The following is a 19,576-nucleotide window of genomic DNA, read 5'->3' as shown; positions in this document are numbered from 1 at the left end:
AAAGAAAGAAAGAAAGAAAGAAAGAAAGAAAGAAAGAAAGAAAGAAAGAAAGAAAGAAAGAAAGAAAGAAAGAAAGAAAGAAAGAAAGAAAGAAAGAAAGAAAGAAAGAAAGAAAGAAAGAAAGAGAAATTAAAACCAGCAAAAAAAATTTGCAATCCCATTTTTTCAGGGGGTTTGGAGCAGGTGACACCACACAACCCAAAGCACAGCAGGATGGGCCCAATGTGTTGCTCCCAGCTGAGCGTGCCTGGAACTGGAAGGCTGTGCCTGCTGGTCACAACTCAGCTGCCTTCACCTGCTCCAGCGCCAAGCCAGGCAGTGACTCAGTGTGTGATGCAGGCAGGAACCTGGTGATTGCAGAGCCTCCCTGGGGCACAGGCACCCCTTATCTGTGTGTGTGCATTACCCTCCTCTGCTCCTCCTCGGCATCAGCAAACAGCTTGCGGATGTTGGCCTCCGACTCGCCCACGTATTTGTTGAGGATCTCGGGCCCGTTGACCACCTTTGGCTCCCTGGCATTCAGCATCTTCCCAATCTGCCTGGCCATCAGGGTCTTGCCACAGCCTGGGGGCCCGTACAGGAGGATGCCCTTCACGTGCTTGCAGCCTGGAACGCAGAGAGAGCAGGGTTGGGAAGGAGGAGGAGGAGGACAGGACAGCCACAGAGCGCTGAGGGGATCACCCTCACAGGGAGGGGCCTGAGCCCTGCTCAGTGCCCTCCTCACTGAAATCCAAACACAGGCTGGTCAGAGTCCTTCCAATGATGTGCCAGGGAAAACAGCCCCTGAAAATCATCCCTAAGAAACAATCCCAAAGAACAATCCCTATGAAACAATCTCAAAAAACAATCCCTATGAAACAATCCCAAAGAACAATCCCTATGAAACAATCCCAAAATACAATCCCTATGAAACAATCCCAAGTGCTCTCCCTGCATCAGCCACACACAAGGACTGACACCCGAGCTGCAGCTGCTGGTGATAACCCACAGCACCAGGGATCACCTGGGAAACACGGGAATGACACAGCTCTCCCCCAGGGATGCTGCTCATCCCCAGGCAGGGAGGGGCTGCACATCCTCCTTTTCACACCCCCACGTGCCCTGAGCACCAAGCAAAGCAGACACAGCCCAGACACACCGAGCTGATTCCTGAAGGAGAACACCAGGATATTGTGGGGTAACACCCTCATCTTTACCCCTGCACTGGGCTTTAAGGAGTCCCACATCACACAGCCACTTCTGGCTGCAAGTTCAGAGGGCAAAAATTGAAAAAAACTGAAAATCACTTCCAAGAACCATCAGCCCAAAATCCTTGACCTGTAAATAGAAGGACCTGAAAGACTCCAATTTATTCCAGTAACAGGACTCAGGGAAGTACAGAGGCTCAGTTTCATGGCAGAGGGATCCAACTGCAAAACCAGGGAAGGAAAACAGAAGTTCCCTGGAGAAGAGGAAGGAGCTCTCTACTGCCCAACTTAAAAGACATGTACAAGGGACTGGGGAGTTTGGACACTGCCTGGTCACAGAGTGGTGAGGAAACATTAGAGAAACCTAGAACTCATTTTGCCAAGACCCAGCAGAGCTCCTCTTTCTGTTTTCCAGCTGATATTGAGGACCAGTGAGTAAAAACAAAAATAAACTTATTTTCAACATTAGGACCCAGCAGGTATTTCAGCATTTCAATTTATTTCTTCCTACACAGTTTCAAGCACAATAAAAGTACCAGTTCCTCACTTTGCCCGTGGATGAGGCAGATGGGGAGATACAAAGCACTCAGGAAGTGCTTTCCTTGGTTTGGGCCTCCCTGACCCCTCCCAGCACCATCTCCTGCCCTTCTCCAGAGTAACAACTGCCACTGTCACCTCACTGGCCAGCCCAGCAAGGACATCCCAAGGCAGCTGTCCCTGCTGTAGCCTCTGGGAAAACAGCACACTTGGACTCTGCCTCGAGAAAAATCTTAACTTTGAGCACAAGTGTTCAGTCACGGGGGGGGGAATTCAGCAGCACCTTCTCCTTTCTCTTGCTCCATCCCCCCTGCTGCACAAAATCCCTCCCACGTGCCCCAGAGAAGTGAGGAACACGAGATATCCCTGTAGATAAAAATCCCTTTGTTCTGTTTCCAGACAATTTACCTGAAACCTCAGAAATCTCGATGTATTGATTGTCTGAAGGAACAAGGAACACAGTGATTAGTGGGAACTGTTCCATGCTGAAGGTGACAGACACGCTGGCCTTAGTGTTGTGCCAGGGATGTTGTTCAGGTTGGATATTAGGAAAAATTCATTCACAGAGAGGGTGGTCAGACACTGGAACAGGCTGTGGTGGAGTCCCCACCCCTGGAAGTGATCAAAAGGTGTGTGGATGTGGCACTTGGGGACACGGTTTAGAGGTAAAAACAATGCTTGGACTCAACCTTAGAAGTCTTTTCCAACCGTAATGAACCTATGAAAATGCATTTATTTATACTCCAGTCTTGCAGTTAGACTTCAAGGATGCAAACTATCCAACAGGAGCCCTGCAGTGCTTCAGATGCACATTAAAAACCAAAAAAGCAGCAAACTGATGGCACTGAGCTCAGACTAAGAGGGGCTGAGCTCAGTTCATTGCACCAGCAGAAGCTGAGGGAGCTTGGGCAGTGGGGTGTCTGTCACCCACACACAGTGACCCCCCTGTCACCCACACACAGTGACCTCCCTCCTGCTTCCTGCCAGAGTCCTGGGGGCTGCACAGACCCCAGAGCCACGTTCTGCCTCTAGAGGACACACAGTGACCTCACTGATTCTCTGCTGTGGTTTCACCTGCTCCTGGATATTACAGCCATAAAGAACTGGTTTCCATCTGATTTCCCCTGATTTCCTGCTCTCTCTCTCTCTCTCTGGCTGTTCACTCACTGCAGTGAAGTTCCAGGAGGACACTGCCACGAGCAGAGCCTGATCCCTCCACACCCTGCAGAGCAGCAGTGCCGTGCACTGAACGAGCAGCAACAAAGCTGATCATTCTGGCCTTGTCTGCAGATAAAAAAATCTACTGCAGAAATCCAGAGCTCTGGCTCAGAATTCACGAGCCAGAGTGGTGGCATCAAAAACATTCACAATACCTACTGTCAGTGCAGCCAAATCTCACAGAGGGGTGAGTGAGACACAGGTAAATTCACAGCTCTCCCTGTCAACCTGAGCTGGGAGGGACCCCCAAGGACCATCCAGTCCAATCCCTGGCCCTGCACAGACACCCCAACAATCCCCCCCTGTCCCTCAGAGCGTTGTCCAAACCCTCCTGCAGCTCTGGCAGCCTTGGGGCTGTGCCCACTGCCCTGGGGAGCCTGTTCAGTGCCAACCACCCTCTGGGGGAAGAACCTTTCCCTGAGACCCAACCTGACACAGCTCCAGATGATCCCTCAGGCCCTGGGATTTTCCCAGCAGAACTCCCAGCTCAGGGCCCAGCAGGCTCCCTGAGACACCTGGAATTCCCAAGCTTTACCTGGACACGCTCAGCCAGTGCTGGACAACCCCCTGCTCATCCTTGAACAACACCCACACCTGCACCCTGAGGACAGCCCTGGCCACCTGCTGCGAGACTGGGTTGCCACTGAATGGGCAACATTGAGAGCAGGGGCTGAGTCAGGTGGCAGAACATTCCTGAACCCAAAGCAATTAGTTCCTCTTCAAACACAACTGCCACAAGCGACTCCAGCAGAGACTCCCCTGGACAGCCACGTTCACCTGGCTAAAATCAAAGTTTTAAGCACAAGCAGGACTTTATTAAAATAGACAGGTGATGACAAACCACAAATGTTACCTCTGAAATCACAGTGGGATCCTCTGCACCACACAGGAATTTTGATTAAGTTTATCTCCCCTCTGCTGATTTCACCAATGCAGCCCAAATGTCAATACTATTATGAGGATCTTTCTAAACACAAATTATTAGCAGTGCAGACATCCTCATCTCATTCAGCTCACTATTAGGGCTCCAAATCAAAGGTCACTCCTGTAACCTGAGCCTTAATTATGCCATTTAATGACATACAGTTCAGGCTGAAGAGGGATGTTAGGAGGAACTCAAATACACCAATGTGGGAAGCAAAATATCAGGGAAAAATCATAAAAACTGGTGAGAATGGGAGAGTAACTGGTGTCACCAGGGGAAGTCAAACTCTGTGTCAACCCAGAATGTCACCTGCCCAAAGACAAGATAAGGTTCATTTGTTCAATTCTCCCTCTTCACTTTTTTTTTGTAGAGATCAGAAGAACTGGTTGACTGCAGCAGGGATTTTCTACTTGGGAGTGTAATTCCCCTTTTCATGAAAATCAAAGCATTCTGGTGCGATTGGATCACTGGGATGCACCCTGGAAGGATCCCCAGCACAGCAGGGAGATCTTTATCTCTGCACATCAATCTTCAGGCGGGTTCCCAGACCCCACCTGCCACACAGGCAAAATTTCCCCACAAACAGAGCCGGGTGGGATTTTCCCTTCCCCTCATCCCCTCATCCCCGAGTCACTCCAGCCTCCTGTCTGTCTCCCCAGAGGACTGAGGTGCTGCCCCCACGGAGCAGGACTGAGGGAGCTGGAATTCCAAGCTGGGGCAGGGAAAGGGGCACCAGCTGAACCACAGGTTTTATTTTCAGCAGGCCCTCAGTGGGCAGGGCTTTGGTCTATCAAATCCTCTGCCTCTGTAAAGAGAAGAGTCAGTGAGTCCTCCCTGGATTTTAGAAACGGCTTCCTCACTGCGTCCCGTGGGCTGTGAGGATTCCAGGGGTCCACCCACCAGCCCCCAGCTGCAACACAGCCCTCAGCTCAGCCTCACTGCAACCCCCCAGGGCACTCAGGAGGAAGAGGAGTTCTCAGCAAGGAAGAAGAGTTAACAACAGCAACTGCTCAGTTCAGGCTGTTAAATAATTTCTAACACCAAGGGAGACTCGATGTGTTCAGTGACAAAGGGGCAGGAACGGGAAAGAGGAGCAGGAAAAGAACAGGAGACACATGAGGCCACGACTGCTGGATGTTTGCAGATCACCTGGACATGGACTTCACCCAGGGGCACTCAGAGCAGGGGAAATCATCTCAGAGTCACTGAGAACCTGGGCAGGGTGGGTGAGAAAGGGGGGGGAAGAAGGTGAATGTCACCCACCATGTTATAAAGGCAAAGGGGTTGGGCTGAACTGAGAGATCCCTTCCAATCTCAGCTGTTTTCCATGGTGTGCTACAGACCTGGCACTCACCTGATCCCTGGAAAATTCTGGCACATCATCTTTCTATGCAGGTAGGGAAAAACCCAAAGATACAAGAAATAGCCAAAAAAGAATTCATTAGAGCAGCCTGAGACAAGTCCCCTCCAGGAAAAGGTGGGGGGCCCACACAGAGGAAACAAAGGAAGCAACAGGGGGAGGTTTAGACTCTCCTGAAGATATAAATAGGTTTTACACATCCCCCCAGACATGCAGGAAGAGCACAGGCTGAATGAAGTTAGAGGTAGATGAGAAGTGGATAAAAACCCCCAGACTTTAAAGCACAGTGAGAAATGCTCCATCCTGAATTCAGTGGCATGTGGTGCCGGGAGGATGGAACAGGACAGAGCGCTCCAATTAAATCTGTCCCTCGCACAGCCAAGAGCTACAAACACACTGACAGGTAGGATTAAACCCATCGAAAATCTGTGTAACTTGATGCACAAGTTTCTAAATCAGGGAGGAATAATGAAGTGCATGTTGCAAAACAAAAAAAAAAAAAATCATCAGAGTGGGGGATTAGAACCAGGCCCAGACACTGAGGCACAGCCAAAACCTGCCAACTGATGGAGATTTTTCATTCAAATCACCCTATTTTCAGAACAGCTGGATGAGATCCTTTCCATCATTATCCTTCTCTTCCAGTATCCGAGTATTCTGAGAACATTAATGTATTAATTTTTAAGGCAGCTTAAAGGACAAGCCTCCACTTCAAGGCAGAATCCAAGGCAGAAAATAATATCTGAGTATCTGCTCATTTCAGTGTTCCCCTCGTGTGTTCTGCTGATACTTATAGGAGGTGAGATGTCCTTCAGAACTACTGAGCTCTGAGACCCACTGGCCCCATGAGGGCAGGTTGAGATGGTTCCCAGGAAACAGAAACCACCTTGAAAGAGTCTGATTGAGCCTGTTTGGGGTAACAGGAGAGGGTGGGGAATTGGGGTTCCATTCAGTCCCTTAGAAGGAACGGGAGCTTGTGACACCAAATGTTTCTGTGCCTGCTGTTAAATGATAACAAAAACATGGCTAAAGGTCTGTTGGAGTCAGGGGAAAAAAAAAAACTAAATAAAAAAGAGAGAACACTGTTCTAGCAAGCATTAAACAATCACCTTAATGGCACAAGCCACTGAATAAGCTGGATTTAAAATCTCAGCAGAAAAAAACCAGCATTTCCCCTGGATGGGAAGAAAGGCCTGATCTGCAGGGACACTCTGGAAAAACACAACACTTACCAAGGAAAAGGAGGAGCTTCAGCTGGAGCAAGAGGATGCTCTGAACTGCAGCCAAGAGCAACCAAGGCCAGACTCCCTTCACACACAGCTCTGCTATGAGCTGGATGGCACAGGCATCCCAAAAGGGCTTGAAAAGGAGGAGGAACCCCTGGAAAAGGGCACTGTAGGGCTCCCTCAGGGAGAATGTGACTGCCAGGGCTGAAGGTCCTTCCTCAGAAGTGCCACTGGGAACCAGTGAGGACCTCATGGCACCTTTTGCTTCCTGAGACCTCCCTCAGGCCTCATCCAGACAGGGATTTAATTCCAGCTGGCAGGCACAAGATTATCAGGAGTCAAGCATCAGTCACTCCTCCCTGGGAGGATGGGGACAAGTTGCAGGTTGCCCAGAGAAGCTGTGGCTGCCCCTGGAAGTGTCCAAGGCCAGGTTGGACGGGACTTGGAGCAACCTGGGCTAGTGGGAGGTGTCCCTGCCCATGGCAGGGGTGGCACTGGATGAGCTTTGAGGTCCCTTCCAACTCAAACCACTCTGGGGTTCTGTCACATCACACCAACCAGGGAGCTGATCCAGCTGAATACAACCCTATAAACTGCTTTTATGAACAGTATCTTTTAATTCCAACTGTATTAGCTCCCTCCAGAGCCCTGCAAGCCCAAAGCCACCACAGAGATCCAGGTATGGGAAAAGCAAAGTGCCCCTTGCAGGTGAGCAGGGACAGGGTTAGTGACCAGCTGGAGCTGAGCTGACATTTCTTCTCTGGGATAAACCAAAGCTTGTGCCATCAGAGCAGCATTTCCCCTCCTGGATGATGGCATGGTTAACTAACACTGATTTATGTGCTCCAAACCCAGAACATTCCTTGGAAGTTGGATCAACCACACACAAACTGCAAGTAACGCTGGAAGGGTCTATAGAGCCTCTGTGTATTTTGGGACAGAAATATTTATGGTGTTTGGCATGGAAGGTGGGCAAAGAACAGGACTGGGTGAGCACTGGAGCACCAGGGAGCAAGCAAATTCCTCCTTCTCCCTCCCAATAAATTATTCACAGAGGTGAACAGCTGTCACACCGACATCTCAGATCTGAAATATAGTTAAGAGCAAGTTGTAACTAAGGCAAAGAAAATGAATGTCAGAAAGTTGTGTTTTTTTCCAATTTCAGATAAGCTCTTTAGCCCTGGGGTTACTCCCAGCTCTGCTCCCAGTCCAACTTCTCACCTGACAAGGTCTCTGTGTGCAGCCTGGGTGTAAACATGCACAGAGAGGGGTTTGTGTTCAGAGAGGGAACGTGGCACACCTTGAATTCATCGCCCAGGGGAATCCAGATACTACTGGGCCTTCAGAGAATCTCTGTCTTCCTGTATTAAGCAACATCAATTAGAAGAGGAACCCTCTGGGCAGCTCCAGGGCCTCACCCTGCAGCCAGCAGGGATTCCCAACTTCTCCAGAGGTCCCTGCTGGAGCTGTAGGTCCTCCACAGGTTCCAGGGCCCAGCTGGCAGGTGAATCCAGCTCGTGGATGTGCCCAGGGAGTGCAGTGGCATGTGACACAGCAGGCTGGCAGCTTGCCCACACACAGCCAGGGGAAGCTGCAGCAGCAGGGAAAAGAGCTCTGATTGTCTTGAGTGTACAAACACACTCCTGGCACTGCAGTGGCACTGCTGAGAACCCCCAGAGCCTAAAACTTTTCCCTTCACATGTGCTCACATCTTAGGGCTTTGTACTGCAGCCACAAAGTCAGAGAATCACAGGATGGTTTGGGTTGGAAAAGCCCATTCAGTGCCACCCCTGCCATGGGCAGGGACACCTTCCACCAGCCCAGGCTGCTCCAACCTGGCCTTGGACACTCCCAGGGATCCAGGGGCAGCCACAGCTTCTCTGGGCAACCTGTGCCAGGGCCTGCCCACCCTCCCAGGGAAGGATTCGTTCCCAATGTCTAACCTAAACCTCTCCTCTTTCAGTTTTAAATCATTCTCTCTTGTCCTATCACTGTCTACCCAGGTAGAAAGTCGCTCTCCCTCTGTTTTATAAGCCCCCTTTAGGCCCTGGAAGGGGCTCTAAGGTCTCCCTGGAGCCTCCTCTTCTCCAGGCTGAACAGCCCCAGCTCTCCCAGTCTGGCTCCATGGGAAAACTTCACAAACACACACAACAGTTGCCTCCAAAGGTCAAACCTTTCAGGCACAGGAGGCTGCTGGAGGCAGCAGTGCTGAGTGGCCATCAGCATCTCTGGGTGAGAGCTCCTCTTTCCACAGCCAACACCATTTCTCCCATCTCCTCTCTCTGCAGAGCAGTTAAATATTTAACAAATCCAAGCATTTGATGCAGAAGCAGAGCAGTGATGTCTTGTTCAGAGCCACAAAACCCAGGAGACCCGAGAGATCCCCCCGAAGGCCTCGGCTCTCAGACCAACAGCCAGTAAAAGGCAGGAGGGAGAGAATCAGGCACTAATTGGATGCAGCCCCTGAGCTTCTCCAGTGTTCTTCCACAGGTTTCCCAGTCACCCAGAGGAGACTGAAGGCACCTCCCAGGGAAGTTTACTTTGCATCAGTTCCACAGGCCCTGGAAGCGCCCCCGCCCTGCCAGGACGGATCTCCTGCTGCAAATCTGGTTTGTAATCAAAATCCTCTGCTTGGGGGGGGGAAGGGAAGGCAGCCCAGAAACATAAACATACACAGAAATTATACAGCCACGGATTCCAAGCCCAAATACAAACCCACAGAGATTATATTCCGAGAACAAGGAGCAGCCAGAACATCCCCAGCCACGTTCTGTGACAGAACCAGACACCTGCAGCTGCACACTGCTGACTAAAAACTAAACCCAGCACCACTTATCTGCCTGCCAGCACATGTTTACCAAGTGCTGGGGGGATGCCTTTCCTTCCCCTGGCCCAAAAACAAGGGGTTATATTTAGAATGGGTGCTTTCATTTCCCCAGCTCCAGGATGTGCCACGGCCTGCGTGTCCCCTCCGGCACCGCAACCCTGACCGGGCAGAGCCCACGCCCGGGGCTAAGGATGGGAGCAGGATGGGATGGAATAGGGAACAGGGATTGTGCAGCATTCAAACAGCCTTTCCTCTGACCTCTCTGCACAGCCCATGGCAGTCTGGAAGAGGAGCAGTCAGTCCCAATGGATGAATGAAGCATGCAAAGAACAGGGACTGTTTCACTGAGGCACGGAATGGTTGGGGTTGGATGGGACCTCAAAGCCCATCTCATTCCAGCCCTCCCACCAGGCCAGGCTGCTCCAGTTCCAGTTCCACCAGAACAGTGTCCAGTTAAACCACGTCTCTCATCCCTCCAGACATTCCAGGTGCAGGGTTGAGCACACGCTGGTTTTGTTGCCCTTCCCTAACCAAGTAACCAAACGCATTTGGAAGGAACAGGGGCAGAAGAGATCTGTCAGAACCCTAAGAAACTGCTGTGTTACAGCACCACAAGGCTGCCCAGTCCTTGCAGACCCCGTGCCCCAGCCACACTTCCCTGGATTACTCACCCATTTGCTCCACAATTTCCGGTGGGAAAACTCGAGAAGCAAAAGCTCGTCGGAAAATATCGGAGAATTCTTTGTCCAGGCCCCCAATGCCCATCTTCTCAAAATTCCAGTCGGGGTTGATGATCGACTGGCGGTTCTCCTTGGTCTTGGATTTACCTGCAAAACCCAAGGAGTCATTGCCAGCACTGAGGATTCAGCAGACAAAGGTGCAGAACCAGCAGAGCTCTGCAGCTCAGCCCCATGTCCTGGGAACCCCAGGTGTGCTCTCAGGGGGACACCCCGGGCCAAGGACACCAGGGCAGGACACCAGAGACCTGGTTGACCTGGTAAACCATTTTCCCAGCCTTCCAACCCCTCACAGGGATTTCTCCAGCCGGGTGTTGCTCCTGTGTATAAAAAATCCCCAGTGGATTTCTCAGCACCCTGAGTGCCCTCAGCCCCCAGCTCTCGTGGCTGCTGCCACTCCCAGTGTCCCCTCTTTTCCAGGCCAGTTGGGATGACAATATGTTTGTCCTGTATCCTCCTCAATGCCTTTTCCAGCCTTCACCTGCTCTCCCTTCCTTCCCCAGCAGCAGCTCCTCACTGGAGCCCCCTTGCTGCTCTCAGTTTTCCCTGTTCTCACCACATCCCCTGGCAGAGAGACCTGCAGGTTGTACCTTAAATACAGGTACAAAATTATGCTCCACTTTGTGCATACTCCTTTATCAATAATCTGCAATAATTCTTAACAAACACAGTAACTCTGAACAGTGCTCAGGCTGCACGAGCATGGGTCCAGCATTCCCTTCAAACTGTCCTCCCTGGGATCTTGTCCCACCACAGCCACCAGTTTTACCCAACTTTTCCTCCCCCATGTCACCTGATGTTTATTTATGCTGAATTTCCTCTGCCATTTTCTGCCTCAGTCACCAGGCTCAGTCAGAGCCAGCTTGGGCACCTCATTGCTCAGGCTTTTCCCCAGTTTATTCAGGAATTCCAGTGGGGAGCAAAGGCCCAGCAGAGATTCCCACTGAACTCCACCAGCCTGGGCTATTTTCTCCTTTCCTTTCCCCACCCACTGACCCGTGCCAGGACCTTCTCTCTCACAGATCTCTGGTTTGATTCTGTTTTAGGAATTTTAATAAATTGCTGGAGGATCTGGGACAAACCAGCAGCCCTTGTGCCAGGGCTGCCTGATGAACTGGAATGAGCTCCAGGGGGGTCAGGAGGCAGGACTGCCCTGACCCCAGCCAGTGTAACACCTTTATAAAGGTATCCTCTAATTTAGTGGTTTATCACAGTTTCTCTTGGTCTCTCCTGTACAGATTTAAGGCCCAAAGATGTGCAGCTCTGCAGAGCTTCTCCAGGATCCTTTGGGAAGGCACAGCACATGGAAGTATCCCCAGACAGCAGAGCAATTTGCAGCAAGGTCACACCAAACAATCACAAGGTCACAGCTCCTTTACAGCTCAGGAGAGCCAAGGCTGGCCCTGGCAAATCACCACAGTTGTGTCTGTTCCACAGCCTCTTCCAGAGGGACTCCAAGTGCAGCCAGACGCCCAAGCACAGCTCTGCAGTCTCTTTAACCACCTCCTCTCCCTTCTGCTGACAGGCCACTCACATTCCAGCCCTCCTGAGCTCCTCACTCCCTCTGCACAGGGGTTCCACCAGCCCAGGTTGCTCCAAGCCCCAACCAACCTGGCCTTGGACACTTCCAGACTGCTTTAATCTTGGTCTAAACACAGCTGGAATCAAGTCTTCATTTCCAGGGGCAGCAAAACAAACCAGCAAGGTCTGACCCACACACCAGGGCCAGCAGGTGTGACCAGAGCACCCAGAGCACCCAGAGCCAGCGCTGTGCAGGGCACAGGGAGCTGATGCACCAATCCCCCCGTGTTTATTCCCCCAGTGCTGCACTCCAGCCCTTAGGTCAGAGCCCTCAGCCAGGGATGCTCCTGCAGAGCTTGGCCTACACCCCCCCCTTCTGGCTGCACCTCAGCACGATGGAATTCTTGCAGATTGGATTAAAACTTCATCCCTTGGTTTTATAACACAATTTTATGCTAAGCAGAAGAAGTGGAATTGTTGTTTTTTTTTTTTTTTTTAAACAATTATTACAATTCTTCTCTATTAAAACAATGCAGGTCCTTTACTGGAGGCAGAGCTCAGTGACACTCACTTCACTTTCATCTCCTCCTCCAGAATTTAATTATTCAGAACTTTACAATTCTCCAGAGGCCAACAAAGCACATTAAGCAGCTCTGCCTCAGATCAATGAGGAGATTAAATGAAGTACCAGCTTGACAGAAGTAAATCGAGGCACAAGCAGCCCTTTTGTCTTGTCTGCAGACAACGAAAGAGAATCCCAGGGGGGAGGATCCCTGTTCCCAACCCATCAGCCCTCCCCTGGGACCACTCCTCACACCCCCATGAGCCAGGAGGGAGCTCACAGGTCATTAAATGGCTTTGAATATTAACAAGTGCAGCATCCCTCAGTGAATGGGGTCACTGAACACCCCCTGTGTCCTGTCAGTGAAAGCTGAGCCAGTGCAACCACGTGGGCACAGCTGGGAACTCACTGCCCTGCCCGGGTTCATCTGGTGCCATTAACACCTGTATCCTCGTTAGGGTGCTTAATTACAGCCATCCACAGCTCAGCCCACAGACCAGGAGGGGCTGTGTGCTCAGACACAAAACCTGCAGCAGGTGAGAGGTGTGGTTACACCACAGCCTCCCACCTGCCCCTTTCTGGAGCTGAGTTCTCCTCTCCTAAGTGGCTGCTCCCCTCAGATGGTTTATTGGGAAGCAGATTCTCCCAGCATCCAGCACTCCCAGTGCAGCAGAGCCCAGTGAGAGCTCCCCTGGGCTGGCCAGGCCCCCTGAGCCCCTCCCAGCCTTCCCCTGCCCCTCCTGAGCTGTGCACGAGCAGCAGCACAAGGGGTTCCCTTCAGCTCAGGGGACTCCAGGGAGAGGGAACAAAACGGGAACAAAAACGAGACAAAACAAAAACAAAGAGTGTCTGTTCAAGTGCAGGGCTTGAGTCACACCCAGAAGGGAACGGCTGGAGCCACATCAGTGCCCACTCCATGGTCCAGGTCCCACCAATTCCAGCTGGAGGCTCTGTGGGAACACCCCAGATCCAACCCTACACAGGTTTCTGTCTCAAGGAATGAGCAGAGGACACCCCCATTATGCCCCAAAGTCTAATATTGGGACCCTGTGATGTTCTGCAGCTCCCAGGGGCTCCTGAGGAGCAGGACTGGCACAAGGTAAGAAAAACTGAACTGTTGTGCACATCTGCCCTGGAAAGGGAGAACTCTCCGACAGGAGATTTGCAGAAGTTCATGCTCACTTTGAGATTTTGGCTACACATTCCAAAAAAAGCAGTTCTCAATCTCCTACTGCCTGCTCTGTTAATTAAACTTAATGAAAGAGCTGTTGGCTTGTTACTGTCCCTGAGAACACCATTCTCTAATGTTTCAGGAGTTAAAGTATTTCAACCAGCTGCTGCCTTTTGCTGGACCTACTCCCCCACTTCACTGTTCTCATCTAGACCTGGCAGTGAGGAAAAGAAACCACTTGGAGGCAACCAAGTCTGCATGGCCTGAAGAGCAGCACATTTCAAGCATTATTTCTCTCTCTGGGTACAGTGGCACTCACCAATCAGATTGAGAGAGGAGTTCTCAGCTTTCTCAAAGGCAACTTGGCTGTTCCCAAGAACCAAACCAACCTCGATCTGGAAAAAGGAGGGAAACAAATAATTGCATTAATTGCTATTAGACTCAGCTTCAGATTGCTCTTCAGGTACCCCCCCAAAAAACAGGAAACAGCAGCAAAAGCCCCACTACAAAAGTCTGGGAAGAATGTGAAATACCAGCACCTCCTCTAAAACAAACATCACCAAATGCAGAGGCTCATCAGAGGTAACAAACTGGCTTTTAAAAATTACTGGTTTAGTTCAAACCCAGCTATGTTATTTCAGCAAGATCCAGCAAGCAAAGAACAAAATAAAATTATGTCCTTTCTATAGAAGGGAAAAAAAATCAAAACTGGACATAACTGGAAGACAAAAAAGCTCAAGAGAAATGTGTTTCTATGAATCAGCTCCTAAAGACCAGGAGCAATGTGTGCAGTGCCTAAGGATGGGCACGAATTCCTGGGAGCCCACCTTCTGCTTTTTGCCTGTCCCAGACTCCCCTTTGAGAATGCTGGGGTCCATGGCTTCCATGTCCTTCACCAGCAGCCCAAAGAGCTTGTCATTGAAGCTGAACACGAGCTGTAGAAAGGAGAAAATCCATTAAAAAGAGCTAGAAAGGATTTGACAACACTACAGAGATGTGCCTGGAGACTGAGTTTGCCGCCCAACAACTCCCACAGGAGTTTTTACCCTGCAGAGCTCTAGGGTGCTGACCACGTGCTCTCTCTGCCCCAGCTTAAGAGTGACACATCAAAACTATCAAAACATGAAGTCAACTGAGAAAAAACTCAAAGAGAAATTCTCTTTCCAAGAAAAGCTTCTCTTCCCCCCCTCCCTTCCTCCCCAGCTCAATGTTCTACATCATCACTTGACATTTTCCTCTCACTTTAATTGCTGGTGCCAGGCAAGGAGAACAATTGAGCTCAAAACTTTTCGATCTCTCACATTCCAGTCTGACAAAGATACCTCAGGGACAGGGCTAATGAGACAGGAGGAGTGGAGCAAGGAGTAGGGTCCATCCCTCAGGAAACCAGGGCTGTCTCTGCACAATTCCTCTCCTCTGAGACTGCATCTGCAAATGGCTTAAGATTCAGACCCTGCAAGTTGTGAACTGCTATGAGAGGCCAACCTGAACCTGTCCTGAGAACGAGGCAAAGCAGGGGCTGTCACAAAGCCTGCAGGGGCACACAACATCTGCTGCAGAGCTGAGCAGGGTGAGCTGCAGGGACAACAGCTGTCCACGATCCCCAGGGAAATATTTCATCCCTGGAGTCCAAAGAGTAGCAATAAATCACAGAATCCCACAATGGTTTGGGCTGGGAGGGACCTTAAAGCCCACCCAGTGCCACCCCCTGCCATGGGCAGGGACACCTTCCACCAGCCCAGGGTGCTCCAAGCCCCGTCCAACCTGGCCTTGGACACTTCCAGGGATCCAGGGGCAGCCACAGCTTCTCTGGGCAACCTGTGCCAGGGCCTGCCCACCCTCCCAGGGGATTTCCTCCTGATATCTAAGAGGTGCCACTGAGAATGAATTAAACCCGGTGTTCATCTTGATCTTGAGACAAAAGTGGTTTCTCAGAAGATTCCAGGAGCTGCCAGGCTCATAACCCAACCAGGCCACAACACAGGGAGATCCCAGCTCTCCCAGGCCTTGGGATTTTCCTCACAGATTTCTTCAGTTCAGGGTAAGATGGATTTTAACCTCCTCTGCCCATCCTCTCAGTGAAAGTCAGGATGGTTTGACTTTTCACAAAGAAACCATTCCCACAACAAACAATTCCCTCGGACCTCTCCAGGTGTTCCCTTCCTGTTCAGGTCATGGCACTGAAGCCCGTTTTGGCCTTAAAATCCCCCAGCAAAGCCCACCTGCTGGCCCACGGAGAAGGCCTGGCTGTTGAACTGCTGGATGAACTCTGCAGCCATCTTGTCCGTGTCGTAGGGGTTGGAGTCAATGTTCTTCTTCTGCAGGAAGTCGATCTCGATGGTCATGGTGCCGATGCACTGCTTGGCCTTGTCAAAGGTGTACAAGGAGACTGGGAAAACAGGAGCAGCACATTTCAGAGCAGCAGGGGCCCCCCAGCATGCTGAACATCTGGCAATACAGCATTGCAAAGTGTTTGGCAAGTGCTCTCCCCTCCAGAATTAATACACCTAGTGTAGTATTTCTGATCCAGTTCTACTCCAAGGCCATGAACAGTCATATTTCCACTGAAAATCCCTTAAAAAACAACTCTAATAAACCTTGCAAACAGCTCAAACACCACACAAGCTTTGGGGGAGGAGGAGGATGAAAGCACAGACATGCTGTGGTACCACACAGCTGTAACTGCACCCAAGAGTTTGGAGGACACACCTTCAGAAGGCCCAAAACCAGCACTGAGGGCAGTCTGGTCCACAAGGCAACAACAAGCGGCCATCCCTGGTTTTCTGTGGAAACATGTTGCTCTTCTCCCAGTGAGGCATCCCAGGTTACCTCCAGGAACACAAAACCAGCTGAACAGTCCTTGAAAGGGGCAGAAAGTCAAGGGGAATGGGAGGCACTGCCCAGTCACTGCCAACTGCTCCTGAACCCACAGGAACAGCACATCAGGGGCTGCTGCTGCCAGAGGAGAGAGGATGGGAAGCAAAGAGCAGCGTGGTTCCAACACCAGGGACACTTCTCAGCACAGCTGACCAGAGGGTAGGATCCCACCAACAGGCAGCCCCAGCAACCCCCAAACCAGGCTGCAGCAGAGGACAAGCCAATGATCCTCCAGAAGTCTGAGGATGGTTCAAGGTTTGCTTTGAATGTGGAGAACAAAGTCTCCTGTGCTCCAGGAGCCACTGGTAAGGATAAAGCAGCAGGGGGGGAATGAGGGAAAGGTGCTTCAGTCAGTCTGTGATTTCCTGGCCAGCCTTTGGCAGCAGGAAGGTTCCAGAATGAACCTGCAGACCCTGGGAAGGTGGGACCTCAGAGCAAGGCTCCAGCACACTCAGATACAGGACCTGTTCACGTGGAGAGAACAAAGAGAGCCTGTCCCTGGCTGGAGTTGTTACCAGAGGACACACACAGGTCATCACAGCACACACCCCAGATGGCCTTCCTGGGATGAGAACAGGCCACCCAGGAATGAGCTGTCAAAGATGGATCCTCCAGGAAACAGGGATAAAGATAAAACACAAGCACCTCCTGAACTGAGGTCTATCTCCTGGATGGAGTCCTTTCCAAAAGGGATATGGCAGCAGGGTTGTCCCTGCCTGGAACTCCAGAGCCTGGAATGTCCCAGAGAGAGGCAGGATGGAGGGGCAGCAGGGGCCTCCTGGTCTGGGAAGGCAGCCCTGGCTCCAGGTGTGTGTGGGGACAGGGGAGCTGCTGGAGCTGAACTGCCTGGAAGGCAGGACAACCAACCCAGCCACCCGTCACGGGGGGCTCAGCAGGCTCAGCATCACTGCCCCACTGACATTTGGATCCCAGTTCTCACATCATTTGGGGACCACAACAAACCAGGAGCCCTGGGAAATCACTGGGTCTGTGAACACTCCTCCCTACCTGCAGAACAACATCACAACCCCTCCCACCCCACAGGAGTCAGATGACATTTAGTCACTCTGCACAGAATTACTGCATCATTTCTCTTAACACAGGCTCCCCCTGAGCTGGGAGGTTTACAGCCAGGTACAGTCACAAACCTGCTGGTGACACAGTATATTAGTGCTGCTCTCCTCTAATAATCTTAGTATTGCTCTAGAAGCCAGCTGGCACATGATCAGCAACCACACAGGGGTGAGAAACAAAATAATTACGGGTCTCCCCTCCATTAGAGGTTATTCTTCAGTTAAAAAAAATACAAATCAAAACAAAACCAGGTAGCAAAAAAATCACAACAGAATCCTAAGGTTGGAAAAGACCTCTAAAACCATCAGGTCCAACCACCCCCATGGTCAGCACTAACCCATGTCCTCAAGTGCAAACATCAGTGCTGCTCACAAAGCTCAGCACTCCGGGGCTGTCTCTGGGCACTGACACCTCCCTGAAAGGCAGATGCCAAGAAACTCCCCAAGGACAAGAGCTGTCCTGTGTTAGCTGGGAGTGCTCTCTGGAGACCCAGGAATGGAACAGATTACCCAGGACATGCCCAACATTCACATCTGCACGTGGATGCTGATGGCCCACCCGGAGCTGTGCTGATACCCCAGCAGGAGTCTGGAGGAACTGCCAAAATACTCCTCCAGGTTTGGGGTTGGTAAATGCAGAAAGCCTGCAGGCAGGAGAGCCCTTCCCTCCTCACCACCTGAGGGTCTGAGATTGCCCAGTTTGGTTTCACTCCAGTGTGAGAACACGAATTCAAGCTTTTACAAACACGTCACAATCACACTGACAACTGACTTACCATCAATCTCCTGTCCAATGGAAAGTCCAGCCCATTTTCTCTGTGAAAACAAGACCAAAGCGTCAGGAAGCCAATCCTTCCCCCCAGAGGCTGCCTCAGGATGCCCTGAGAGCCCTCAGCAGCAGAATGGGGCATCCCAAAGACAACCCAGTAACACCAAACAAGTCAAACAGCGGGTAATCTCTTTAAATAACTCCATCTCTGCCTTCAGCAGGTTGTTCTGTCCAACCTCCTCAAGGAGAAGTGGGAAATGTTTCAGTAATTATGTGACACCACAGCTCTTTACAATCCCAACACTTCTGGCTTCACAGTTGTAAAAAATGGTACTTTTGCAGCGTGGAGACAGGCTGAGGGAATGGGGGCTGTTCAACCTGGAGGGGAGAAGGTTCTGGAAAGATCTCATTGAGGCCTTCCAATACTTAAAGGGAGCTTAAAAGAAAGATGGGGACAGACTTTTTTAGCAGGGCCTGTAGCAGCAGAGAAAGGGGAAATGGTTTTAAATTAAAAGGGGGTGGATTCAGACATTTTATATGGTTTTATCCCTTTATGAAGGGATAAAACTGTGGCACAGAAAGGTTTTCTGTTTAGAAGTTAATTGTATTAATTATTTATTCTAACCATCATGTAACATCTGATAATGACTTAACTAAGAAAGAGGAGATCAGTTGTGGGGTTTTTTTATTATTTTATACATTTCCTTGCACTTTTCATCTAAAAATACCAACAATGACTGGATGTAGTCACTAAAATTTCTCTGGCAGGTCTTAAAAAGAGAAGAACACTTTAAAGAAACCCTTTAAATTCAAGGGGAAACAGGGAACAATAAAAATTCACAAGGAAAGGCAGACATTGCTTTGGGTTTTCTTTTTTCAAATAGCTTGTTCCTGGTGGGTTTTTAAAAGGTTAAACTGCACCTTTTCCAGTATCTGCATCTCACCACGTGCTAAAAAGAGACCAAAGAAACACAACCACGGTGGGCTTCAGTTGTGGCAAAAGTCTGCTTGAATTTCTGTTCTCAGAGATCAAGTGTGCAGGGAATCAACAATCAAATGGCTCCAATCAAACCCATCTTCAACCCTGCCCACAGCACAGCAGGGAGGCAGAGCCGTACCTGGGGCAGGCTGAAGGCGATGCTGCCGGGCACCACCGAGTGGTGGGTTCTCAGCGTGAAGATGTACTTGTGGTTGGGAGAGGTCTTCACGACAACATGCCTGCAAGAGAGCACAGGGTTTTCCTTTGGTGCACACACCAGCAGGATTCTGCACTGCTCAGAGCTGGGAGGAGGCAAAAGGAACAGCCAGCTCCTCTCTGGCGCTGGGAAGGGACACCAAAAGCATCGGAGCCACGGCACGACACGGACAGTGGGACAGGAGCCCAGCACCTTCACTGGGATCTCAAAGCCCAACTGCAAGACATGGTACCAATCACTGCTTAATCATCCCCCACAGCAACCCTTTCCTTCAGCAACTGCTCTGTACCAGTGTGAGGGAACCAAAATACAACCACAAACACCAGGGCTGCTGCAGCTAAAAATCAGCACTGGCTTCACACCTCAGGCATTAACACCAAAGCATCAGCA

General features: G+C 50.7%; 1 protein-coding gene across 1 annotated transcript in view; it reads right to left on the bottom strand.

Annotated features, from left to right (window-relative positions):
- Positions 1 to 19,576, bottom strand: part of NSF (N-ethylmaleimide sensitive factor, vesicle fusing ATPase) — a 63,269-nt gene that overhangs the window by 28,117 nt on the left and 15,576 nt on the right. The window contains exons 3-9 of the mRNA XM_027902766.1: positions 19,109 to 19,208; positions 17,998 to 18,037; positions 15,494 to 15,660; positions 14,099 to 14,206; positions 13,591 to 13,666; positions 9,952 to 10,107; positions 407 to 606 (exon numbers count right to left, since the gene is read on the bottom strand). Coding sequence (XP_027758567.1) covers positions 407 to 606; positions 9,952 to 10,107; positions 13,591 to 13,666; positions 14,099 to 14,206; positions 15,494 to 15,660; positions 17,998 to 18,037; positions 19,109 to 19,208 — 847 coding nt within the window. The remainder of the gene's footprint in view (positions 1 to 406; positions 607 to 9,951; positions 10,108 to 13,590; positions 13,667 to 14,098; positions 14,207 to 15,493; positions 15,661 to 17,997; positions 18,038 to 19,108; positions 19,209 to 19,576) is intronic.

This window comes from Empidonax traillii, unplaced genomic scaffold (assembly GCF_003031625.1).
Source record: "Empidonax traillii isolate 1590-97213 ecotype Southwest subspecies unplaced genomic scaffold, ASM303162v1 scaffold909:size282043, whole genome shotgun sequence".
Lineage (NCBI taxonomy): Eukaryota > Metazoa > Chordata > Aves > Passeriformes > Tyrannidae > Empidonax > Empidonax traillii.
Note: the sequence above shows the minus strand (reverse complement) of the source record. Positions and strands in the feature narration are given on the sequence as shown.